The following is a 12,411-nucleotide window of genomic DNA, read 5'->3' on the forward strand; positions in this document are numbered from 1 at the left end:
TGTAAGTAATGTTTTGTTTGTTCTTTCTACTAGTGCTTTTCTTTTCATGGATTTTTCGTGGATGCAATTACTCTATCAGTCAGTACAGGTCCCGAAGAGGTTATTAATGTGATGCTAAAATGCTGATGTTTAAATGAAGCTATTAAAAAGTTCATTTACGTTAGACTTTTCAGGTACTTAGGTTGTAGTGGTTTCATTAAAAATCCTCTTTTGGCCAAACCAAGGGGTTAATAATGCTACAAAAATCTTATATTTAACGCTGTTCCCTTAAGAACTGGCCACCCTGGATCATCTTTGTTTGTTTGTTTCTGAAGTTATCATTCAACACTGATTCCCCGTCAAATAGCAGATTGTATCACAGGAATAAAGTCTGTAGTGGTCAAGACAGTTTTCTCCTGTGACTATGTACAGAAACACCCTTTTTCCTCAGAGCTTGGTTGCCAGGTTTTCCCTCGTTTAATGTGACTGGGTCAGATTTTACCCAGAATGTGAAACATCTACAATAGGATCAGCGAGCCCGGAATTACAACTGGAGCACTTACAGCATGAAGCAAAAAAAAGTGTAGTACAGTCTATAGTATATAGATTTTATTGATTCCCTTAAATGTTTTCGGTTAAGCCAAAAATAAACAGATTGAAGAATCATTAAAAACAAATCCCTTGTATGCGTGTTGATAAAAAAATTAAGTGTAAGAAAATAAAAGCCCTCAGATATTTTTCTGTACCGCTTCCTCGCTGTTTGTACGTTCATTTCATTCATTAGAAAAATACAAATGAACGACGTTACGCAGGGCCATTGAATGCATCATCACACTGACGCTTTCTAAATTCGCCGGAAGTAAGCTGTAGTACTTCCAGTTTAGCATCAGCCTTTTCCCAGTGCCTCTGAGCTCCAGAAACACCCCGTGGCGGACTGAAAGAGCAGATTTTAAATCGGTCAGCTGTAACAGTTTAGATCCTTAAAAAGAGCACTGACTCCTAGTCGCGTTTACGGTGCAGTAACAGTGAGTTATTGTGACACATCATTTAGCTTTGTTAGCCGCGTTAGCCGGCTGCCATCCTTTTTTCTGAGCGTCACTTCCTACTTTTGAAAATCGCGGCCAGAAAGGAAAGAAACAGAGATGGAGTTACAAGGTAAGGGAAACTTTTTGAAATCTTAATCCGTTGGGTTCTGATTGATGGTATTAACTATTCGGCATTTATGGCTTTATTAGGCAAGCATGTCATATGTCATCTGTCAACTCTGTGTTGGGGCAGCGGTGCTTATTTTCTTGCTTCTGGCGGTGTAGAAGGTAAAGCATTAAAAAAAAAAGCCCATGTGTCGACCACAAGTGGCTGTATGTTATATATATATATATATATATATATATATATATATATATATATATATATGAATACTTTAATCATTAGTTAAGATTTTTATAAATTGCGGATGTCCTAAGACAAGAGAATAAGTTAAAAAAAAAATATGCTCATGGCTCACAATAAAGTTCACACCATGAGAACGTTCGTTTTTTCAGTAACTAAGATTCCTCTACACAAAGCATTATTCAAATAAATATACACCAATTTGCGTTCATCTCCCGATTTAACATTGATAATAAACACCTAGATTTGGGGCATTTGTTCCCACTTGTCAGAGTGAAGACATGCTGTCAGAAGCTTCATAATAATATACTAGCATCTAAGCTCTAAAGCTGTATTTTTATTAATGGCTGTTTTGGACCGTCTGTCATTAAATTATCCCTGTCTCGCAGTGGGTTCAGAGCCGATGACCCTGGGCTCTCCTACCTCTCCTAAGCCAACCTCTGGGGCTCAGTTTCTGCCCGGTTTCCTGATGGGTGACCTGCCAGCTCCAGCAAGCCCACAGCCTCGCCCTTTTAGCCTGGCCTCACCACTTGTGGATAGCACAAGCACACATCGAGGTGAGTGGAAGAAGAGACACACCTGATTGTTGTCTAAAGCTTATATTTTAGATTATTTAGATTAATTAGTGACGCATATTCATACTTAACTTATTTTAAATGAAGGAGGAGGAGGTGGTGGTGGAGGTTCTGCCATGCAGCCTGTTGTCCCCACACCCAAAGACAAGAGTGGAGCCCCACCTGTTCGCAGTATCCATGATGACCTGGTTACTGTAGCGACACCTCTTGCTGCACACAGACAGGTGGGTAAGCATGCACGGTAAAGTGAGTTAAACCGCCTATTTTCACATGAAAGCGCCACCTCCTGGTTTTGTAACCAAGACAATAGCAGGGGGGGTTTGGAGAGGGAGACTGAATTAAGAAATGCAAATGGGTGAAGGCTCTGCCATCAGACGCTCCCCAATGAACCCCGACTCCAGGTCAGACACAGTCACCTTGTGTCCAGTGACACAAGTGCCATTCTTCTTCACAGAGGTGTCTTTTGAATCACGTTTAGTTAAGCACCTAACCCAGGACTAGTTTGGGACAGAACAGCATAACTCCTGGGATCTTTCACAAACAGCAACGCCTCTACCCTCAGTAAGGTGGTGAAACATGGAGGCCTTATAGCATTTCATGGTGACTTAATTTCTGTACATCATCATGCATGGTCAATATAATTTTCATATGTTCACAGATGTTCAGGAATAGATACAGGTGGTTGAATGGCACACAATTGATTCCTGAGCAGGTGATCATGTGCATGATGAAAGTAAACATAAAGTAGGCAATGATGCAAACCAAAAAAAACCCAGTGTGACAAGGCTCATTACAGGCCAGATGACTGGCTAGTGCTTGTGTTTGATGAAAGTTCATGATGACATGTGAAAAAGGCTTTTTAAAAACATGTTCCTCTGTCTGATTAACTCTCTCTACAGTCGTTCCCAGTCATGCAGTCTCCTCTGTCAGCACGTCAGGCCTCCACTCCAGGAACAGGTACACACTGACACTGCTGACTATTCTGTTCGTAGTGACTTTACAACAACTTCTAACAGTAATGCTCGTGTTATGTGCCGCAATGGCTAGAAGTCATCAAGGATAATTTTTTTGTAGAATCATTTAAAAACAATGGCTTCCTGAGAGTACTTTAAAAAAAATGTAAATAAATAAAAAGAGCAGCAGGTGACAGAAGTCATTGTAGCTAGTGAAGTGAGGGATTAGCCGGCTAAGTCAACAATCAAACTTTGACGGGACCAGAAATATGAAGTTGGTTAGACTAATTATTACTGTCACCTGTAGCTCTGGTTCACTGCTCAGTTATGGAGTGACAGATCTATATCCAGAGCTGCCCAAAATCCTCTCACTCATCACGCTTATGCCCTTAGTGGATGTTGTAAATGGGAGAAGTGGAATTCCTGGTGGTACTTTTATCTAGACAGTTAATGGTCAGTGGCATTACAAAAGCATATTCGGTTTTATAAAGGGAAAGAGAGTGTTGGTCGTAGCACTAATTAGAAAATGTTACTCTTTTCTTACTTTTTGACTAGCCTAGATTTAGATTGCGTTTTGATCACTGTGACACTAAGGGAAAATGGTGGTATGAGACTGTGGCACAACCATAATTATTGCGAAAGTGTGCAACAAATATGAGGCCATGTTTTCTTTAGGCTGGTTGCTTCAAAGATGGGTGGCAGGGCTGGGACGTCTCGTAGTCGCTGGCTTCAAAGCAGCTTTGTTGCATCAAGATGGCAAAACGGATGAAGTCTGTCTGTGATCATTTTTTCTGTGTTAATAGACACAGATGGTGTCTATGCTGCTGGATGGTGAGAAGACTACAAAACAGACACTTTGCAACTTTTCTTTTATGTGGGAATATAACTAGAACGTGGTTGTAAATCACTAGACAGCCACGTTTAGTATTTTTCCTCTCTCTCTTCTAGTTTACAAGGTTTCCATCCTACTTTCATTCTACTGTCACTGAACCATTAGGAGAATTGGTAGCTAGTAGCTTACCTGCAGTCTTTCATTGTTTGTTGCTGTAAAACCTGATAACACTTGCAGATACTGACACATCAGTGCACAAAGCTTTGTTTGTGTTGGCACTGAAAAGGTTTATTCTTTTGCTCACAGTGGGATTTATGGGGATTAACTGGGTAACATCTCTGTCCTGACAGGCATGCAGCAGATGTGTCTGTCTCCAGCTCAGGTGGACCCCTTCTACACTCAGGGAGAGTCTTTGTCATCTGACGACCAGCTGGACCAGACCTGGGTCACAGTGTTTGGGTATTTATGCTCACACTTCATCACACTTCAGTTTAAATGCACTCTGTGTACATTAAGGATATGTCTGTGTGTTTTAGCTTCCCTCCAGCCTCGGCTTCCTACATCCTGCTCCAGTTCGCTCAATACGGAAACATCCTCAAACACACGGTGAGACACTCGCACAGCTATGTTTTCATAGTTACAGAGAACATCACACTGATGTATGTCATTATCAGACTGCAGGATATTTGTGTCTGATCAAACGGGCACTATATCATATAGTGTTTGCATATTAACTATATACCGTTAATATGCAAACAAGTAAAAGATGAGCTTTGTTCCAATAGTAAAAACAAATACTAAAACAGAGTTAAAGATGATGTAGTGAAAATCAAGAATGGGAACTCTTCATGGGATTTTATCCCAGTCCTCCTGGAAAAGAACTGTGATAAAATACACCTAAGAAATCCACCCAATACATAGGAACAAAAACTCTGTTACATAATATAATCAGCTACTTCTCCAGTCAGTCCATCGTCCCATAGATGAAATTGCTGTAGTGGCTCAAGAATGACCTGCCTGTCCCTCTGGATTGCAGCAGACCTCCAGAGCAGAACAAGGTCACCATCACTAGCTGCAGTTCATCACGGCAGAGCAGGAGGCCACGTGACTGCAGGGCACAGTACATAAGAGAGAGAGCAGAATAACATGTTTGCTTCCTGACATTTCTGGTGTTTAACTGAATCCATTATACCTGCTAGCAGTGAAATACAGTTAAGTCCATAAGTATATGGACGGTGACACTTTTTTATCGTTTTGCATCTGAATACAGTCACAGTGGACTTTAAATCAAACAGTCAAGATGGGACCAAAATGCACGGTCACATCTTGTGGACCTAACTGTATTTTCAGTGCCAGTGACTGCAGCACAGGCCATAACTACCAACCAACACTTGTTGAGCTAAAAACATCTGTTTTAATGACGTCAGTCCACAGGACATGTTTCCAAAATGCATCACGCCTCTGGATGTTTATTTCTAAACTTTAGGCATTCAAATTCATGCTGAGGTTGCAGGAAAGGTTTCCTACTGAGCATCATTGAAGGTCATGCCTGAATCTTTTTAAGTCACTGCAGTTTTTCTTGACCTCTTAGCCACCACAGGCCCTGATGACTGCCATTTCCTACAGACTGATGAAATGTCTATCAAAAACATTTTATGACTGCTGGTTTTGCATCACTTCCTAATCACTTTCCTAGTATTGGCTCTGAACAAGCACCAACAGACTAAGTGAAGTCTGACATTGTAGCAGAACTTTTCTGATGGTTCTGATCTTTCGGGGTTCACTGACTTTTACAAAAGCACCTTTTCACTCCTTTTTTCCCATAAGTTGCATGGAACTATAGTGATAGTTATAGAGATGGATGCAATTCATCACATCTCATCTTGGAAACTGAGAGGTGATGAGTCACGGTCTGCGTGATGTCACTAGAAACAAGAGGCCACAGATTTGCCAGAATGTAAACAAGTAGTGACGTCTGCCGTGTGTGTTGCAGTGGCTGTGCTGTGTTGCCATGTTTGGCTCATACCAACAGTTAAAATGTGGGCCATCTGTTCTTTAGCTCACTCGTTCACCTTGCTATGTTAACATAGCTGTGTGTGTGAGTGAGTGCCCTCTGCTCCTAGATGCCCTTCTACACGTTAAGCCTTTACTGTTCCTTATTTTTTATTTTATTATTTTCTTTGAATTTTGAATTTGCAGATAGTGCATCCTTTTATAGTATCGCTGTCTTCTGTTTCTTTCAGTAGATTAAATACAGCACATCACCAAAGCTTTCTTTTTGTATTATTAATATTATTATTTTATTAATTCTTTTGGCCTTTTCTAGCTTTATTCGATAGGAACATCTCTACAGTATTGACAGTATAAACGATGGATGTAGCAGTAATAATTTTGACACAGATTAAAGCATCTAAATTCTTTTAGTTTTGGTCAACTAAATATCATAAGATTATAGTAGACTAAAGCTAAAGTTGAGTCAGTGACCAAAGTGTAAAAGTTGTTTGTTACCGGTGAGAGTTGATCCACACGACTTACAAATCATCTGATTTACTTTGACATCAAATGTGAAATGTGTCCATGCGTCTGCTCTTCACTTCCTCCTAAGCGTTGACATTTTGTTGCACCTTCATGAGGAAATGGGGGAATACGGGAGCTAGTTGTACCATGTCCCAAAAAAAGTCGTACCCTTAGTTCGGAGCAGCTCAAATATGCGCAGCTAATCTTGTAATCACAACATAATTACCTTATTTCCAAACTCATCCTGCCTTTCTACAAGGCATGAATGAATTGGTTCTGATTGGATCTTCTGTCTTCATAATATTTTCATCTTGTTTCTTTCTTCTTCTTTTTTTTTTTATTTCAAAGTGTCAGTATATTTCATTGTAGATTTTTATTTTTTTTATTTTTTTGTCCTCATGCTTAGTTTTTATTTAGTTATCTTATTATCTCATTTATTTTAGGGGGAAAAAGGTCTTTGAAGAAACGTATGATAAAAATTTTTGGTCAGTTGAATTAACTGTGAGATGATTGCACCTGTTTGCAATCACAATATTGGTATTTGGAAATCAGGTGCAATGAGTGAGTCTGACTGTGAAACCACATACTGTTTAAAACTGCGTCATTGTTGGCTTCACTTTTCAGACCCGGAAGCTGCATGTGTCTGTTATGCTGTCTGTGGTCTAGAGCAGACAGTCAGTGTATTTGAACACCCTGAAATCAGAGCACAGACAGGCTGTTGGAGCCCTGAGTCAATGTTGGATGCTGTTTGTGATTTAGAGCCCAGAAGAGTCGCAGCCCAACCAGAGAAGCAACTGGAGTTTGAGGTGTATTGCTGTGAACTAACTTAACGTATTGATGATGTGTTGACAGATGGCGTCTCCTGGTAACTGGATGCACCTTCAGTATCAGTCCAGACTTCAGGCCAGGAAAGCACTGTCCAAAGATGGAAAGGTGTTCGGTGACTCCATCATGGTGGGAGTCAAACCCTGCATAGACAAGGTTGGGTTCCTGCTGCTCCCTGCTCCTGTCTGATCTTCTCTCTGAGCTGTGATGGATTGTCCACACTAAGTGAAACTGACTTTGAAGTAGCAATGAAGTTTGTTTATCTGTCTCTCAGAGCGTGATGGACAGCACTGAGGCTGTCTCTACTCCTGTCTCCTCCTCCTTCTCCTCCTCCGCGCTCCCTACCACCCCTCGCTCTGCAATCAGGCCACTCAGCGCCACCTACAGGAACTCAGGCAGTGACTACCAGGTGACCTTTTACCCAAGGGTTTAGTCTGGTCAACTTTAAAAGAGTTGACCTCTTGTTTTTCTTCGACTATAAATGCATGTGTGTCTGTGTTTAGGTGGTAGCAGACAAACAGACACCCAGGAAGGATGACAGCTTTGTTTCCAAGGCGATGGAGTACATGTTTGGCTGGTGACGCTGCATAAAAGGATGCCTGCAGTTTCAGAAGAGAGAGGGCAAGTGGTGGGAAGAGAGATGAACTGATTCACTACACTGCGTGTGTGTGCGTGTGTTGTGTGTGTGCGCGCGTGTGTGCTAAAATGTAGGATCTTTTCTTGCTGTCTTCTTTTATAATCAGTGTTTCAATGTTTTTTAATCTTTGTCTCAATAAAAATGGTTTTGTTTTAACTCATTGACATCGTTTTCATTCAGAGATGTTCTTCCAGCAGCCAAGGAGTGGCGCTGTTCACCACAGTCACATTGTCAAGTAGATAAGGATTTTTGGCTGTATTAAACAGTATGAAGGATGTGGCCATCATGGTATCACCTATTGTATGATGAAGACCTGTTATGACAAGCAAGGGGTAGATATCACACACACGTATTGTCACTGTTCCTATTTATGTTCCTTTTTAATCTGAAACTAGTGATTGAGCTGTTACAACTGGAAGTCTGCAGGCAGTTAAAAAGAATCCAGTTTTAAGATACATCTATGCTGTCTTCCCTTTTCAGATCTGCCAGGTATATTTATCTTATGCCATCTGTGGACAAGCATAGCAAAAAAAAGAAGTGTTCAGAGCAGTCTGAATCTAAGCTTTAGGCTCACAGTGATTACATCTACACACACTGATCACCATTATTTAAAACTTTTGCCATATTTGAGGAGAAAATATATTTTAAAAAACCCATAATAGATTAACTTTAACACATCTTCCAATTGTTGCCAGAATGCATTCAAGAAAAGTCACTTCTCTAATTGGGATATTTAATGTCCACTTTGCTAAAGTGCATAGCAAAAACTGCAGACATTGGGAAACTGTCGTCAGGCTTCTCTGCAGTGCCCCCTGGTGTCTGGAGATTAATCATTACAGTCTGTTTACATGCTAAACGTGTACTTTAACATCTGCGTCATGCCAGCAAAAATTATTATCAGCAACAACAACAAAAAAAAGCTCCAAATATGTTAAAGTAAAAGTTTAGCTGTGTTGTTCTTTTCGAGCAACTGTGCATCAATACTAAGTATTTACACACTAAACTATCTCAACAAAAAAACTTCATAGTTAATGTCCTACACTTTCATGCTGGCAGATATATTCAGGAATGGACATAAATATAGTAAAGGCCGTAAGTGTAACTCAGTTTTAGCTAATAACAATAGCATTGGGATGTTTCCACGAGAGGTTTTAAATAAATTTTTCTAAAATGACGTGTAAATAAGCTCCAAAAAGCGCTGCTGCAGAAAGAGGTGGGGCCTTTTGCTTAAATACATTTAAAGAATTTAGGTTAATGATACATTTCAACTTCGGGCAAGGATGACAAGGATGCCTCCTGGGTGAGGTTTTCCGGGCGTATCTCACCGGGAGGAGGCCCCGGGGCAGACCCAGGACACGCTGGAGAGGTTATATCTCTCGGCTGGCCTGGGGACGCCTTGGTGTTCCCCCGGACAAACTGGAGGAGGTCTGGGCTTCTCTGCTTGGGCTGCTGCCCCGCGACCCGGCCCCGGATAAGCGGAAGAAAATGGATGGATGGATGGATAAATTTCAACTTTGTGTAAAATAATCAGCTCCTGCCACCCCAAGAGTCTGCAGCAGAGTGGCCTTTGTAACTCCGGCACATGTAACAGAATTTGTCCAGCAGATGGAGTCACAAATTCCACCAGACAAGCCTCAAACCTGCCAGCTTGAGGAATAAAAAGACCGCTGATACTCCACGTGTTTGGATTACTTTAACTGGGACAAGTAAATCCCGCAGAATTAAAATGATTCCAAGAACAGGAGAAAAGAATCTACACAAACACAAAGAATTCGGGCTCAATTGTCCTCTGTGGCACCCACACCCTGACCACTTTTGTATCAAGTTAAGCTGCATTTTTTAGTAGGCAGGAGCTCTTCGGTGCTCTCCCGGTGTGTTCGCAAATACACGCCACATGAGTAATAGAGGATGACTAATGCTGAGGCATGGAGCAGAGAGGTGCAAATATAGCATGAGCTGATGTTCCTGTTTAAAGAGCAGTGGTGCAGGAAGTACTAGGATCCCATGCTGAAGTCGAAGAAGAAGCTCCAACTCTGTGCTGTCTATTTTAGCAGGTGAATCAGACGACAAGAGAGTCTGTAACGTAACGGAAACGCATACAAAAACAACAAATACACAATTCTTTATGATGTAATGGTGAAGATTGATGTGCAGCTGTAAAGAGCGTTATGTGTCAGGTGTAGAGCAAAGGGGCTAAGACATTTTTAATGCTTCTGAATTGTGTGATGGGCCTGGGTTGGTGATAGATAGGGCATAAAATGGAATTTTATTATTTATGAGAAATTGTAAATAAATACAGTTTTTATTTTCTAGCCATATTGTTGCTCTTTATGTGCACTTTGCAACAAGAGCTACAATTTTAATTTTAATCTTCTTCTATTTTTCCCCTGTTAAAATGAATGCAATGATGATTATGAAATAAATTTGGGTTGTATATATTATAAGTGTTTAAAAAACGGACTCCCCTTCATATCCCTGGCAGTGGTTTAGTCCAATGCCTATCACTCTTTAAGTCCTTCACTTCGAAAAGGTACAAAGAATGGGTGATAAACTCTTCTTTACTTCTGCTGCTTAACAGAATCAGTCATATTTGATGTTGTAATGAGACTGTGGCTTAGTCTTGTGCTTCAGTGCAGCTACTATTAAAACAAACTACTGCTCAAACAGCTTTCAAATGGCCGTAGTCCGTGTGCCACCTGAAAGCACAAGTAAAGAACAAGTATATCAACAGTTACCACACCACTGCCTTGGCTTAGTGGTGTGAAAGAGACTGTGAATTATACTTTCTTGTTGTGGCATCTTGGTAAAAGGTAAAAAAGGAAGAGTTCCCTCACTATCAGCTTCATTTATGGCATGTCATCTTGGGAAAACCTCTTACCACTTGAACTTTGTTCTAGTAGCCACTTACCTGTGGCACACCTTATCCCAGCAGCATATGGTCTATTAAGGCTTCCTTCACTCTAACTAGTACATGAGCACTGAGAAGGAGGGATAAATAACAAGACCTGGCCAAACAGCCTGCCCTGAGTGCAGACAGAAGGCACGCTGCTAGGCTAACAACAGATGGGGGGTTAAGAGTAGAACAGAAGGAGCAGTCTTTGACTCAGCTTATACTTGACCTTATTCTGAGCTTACAAAAGGCTTTTGATACCATAAGATAAAGTGAGATTTACCCACCCTAGATGCAATGTTTCAATCCAATGTTGAAATTCTGATTCTAGAAATTGTTGCGCAGACTTCTCCAATCTATCTAATTCTCTTTTAGCTCCATGTGAGCAGTGTAGTTGAGTATGTGTCATCTGTCCACTGTCACTGTGGTGAAGAGGACGCTGGGTGGAAACTTGCACTGGAAGTTTCTGTATATTTGCCTGGATCAGTGCTCACATTATTCAAATTATACTGACATTTTGTTTATCCAAAGCAGAAACTTATACTTGCTGTCTAATTTTGGCTGTCATTTAATTCAGTTTATCACAACAGAAGTTGCCTCAATGAACTTTATATTGTGAGGTAAAGACCCTAGAATAATACAAAGAAAACCCCAACAATCAAAGGACGCCAAGTGAGCAAGCACTTAGTGACAGTGGGAAGGAAAAACTCTCTTTAACAGGAAGAAACTTCGGGTAGAGCAAGGTTCAGAGAGGGGCGGACATGTTGGAGGTGTTCTGTCACCAAACACCCTTCCAAAATTAGAAATTCATCAACATATCTGACTTACTTTGCAGTTTTGATTTTTCTCATTACCCAAAAAAGCCAGACAGGCTAGCATTTGTTCAGCAGGCAAAACAAACCAATCCAGTCACGTATAGGTACACAGTCTAGGTCAATATACCCAGTAGCAGGCTATAATTGTCCCATTTGATGTTCTGACCACTCTCAAGTGCTTGTTTATTTTAAAAGATAAATGTAAAGAACAAAAAATACAAATAACACTAATGTAAACCCCAAACTCCAGATTCAAGGCCACAAATCCATCTGTGTCATTTTTTAAATAGCTATAGTGAGAAGTTAAAAAACAGCTTCTGAGCCAAAGACCCTGCATCAGTTTGGAGAGGCCTGCAGCACATCACCAGCTACAGGAGTCCATCCCCCCACCCTGAAGAGAATCCCAAACTGCCTGACAACTTTAACACCATCTACTGCAGATTTGAAAGACCATCACTCACACCTCCCTTCTGCTCACCCTCAACTCACACCTAAACAAAAGGACTACCTGCAGCCCTCACCCCCCTCTCCTCTGACCCAGAGACAGAAGACCAGGAAGACTCCGGGACCTGATGGTGTGTGCCCCTGGTGCTGGAAGGTCTGTGCAGAGCAACTGGTCCCCATCTTCACCCGAATCTTTAACAGACCTCTGGAGCTGTGTTAGGTGCCCTCCTGCTTCAAATGCTCCACCATCATCCTGGTCTCAAAGAAGTCCACCATTGCAGGGTTAATTGAGTACAGGCCCGTTGTGGTCATGAAGTCCTTTGAAAGACTGGTGTTGAAACAGGACATCACAGACCCCCTGCTGGACCCCCTACAGTTTGCCCCCTACATCCTGCACCACCTTGATCAACCTGGGACGTACGCCAGGATACTGTTCGTGGACTTGAGCTTGGCCTTCAACACTGTAATCCTAGACATCCTCCACCGAAAGTTAAACCAGCTTACTGTGCCCGCCTCCAGCTGTCAGTAGATCACCAGCTTCCTGACGGACAGGCA

General features: G+C 41.4%; 1 protein-coding gene across 1 annotated transcript; it reads left to right on the forward strand.

Annotated features, from left to right (window-relative positions):
- Window positions 1-851: 851 nt before the first annotated feature.
- Window positions 852-7,867, forward strand: nup35 (nucleoporin 35). The gene is made up of 9 exons (XM_063498518.1): window positions 852-1,134; window positions 1,758-1,925; window positions 2,031-2,167; window positions 2,843-2,900; window positions 4,079-4,187; window positions 4,265-4,334; window positions 7,098-7,226; window positions 7,345-7,479; window positions 7,574-7,867. Exons 1-9 carry the CDS (start codon window positions 1,122-1,124, stop codon window positions 7,649-7,651), a joined length of 897 nt encoding a protein of 298 aa, XP_063354588.1. The 5' UTR covers window positions 852-1,121; the 3' UTR covers window positions 7,652-7,867.
- Window positions 7,868-12,411: the final 4,544 nt, after the last annotated feature.

This window comes from Pelmatolapia mariae, linkage group LG16_19 (genome assembly GCF_036321145.2).
Source record: "Pelmatolapia mariae isolate MD_Pm_ZW linkage group LG16_19, Pm_UMD_F_2, whole genome shotgun sequence".
In the NCBI taxonomy this organism is placed as follows: domain Eukaryota; kingdom Metazoa; phylum Chordata; class Actinopteri; order Cichliformes; family Cichlidae; genus Pelmatolapia; species Pelmatolapia mariae.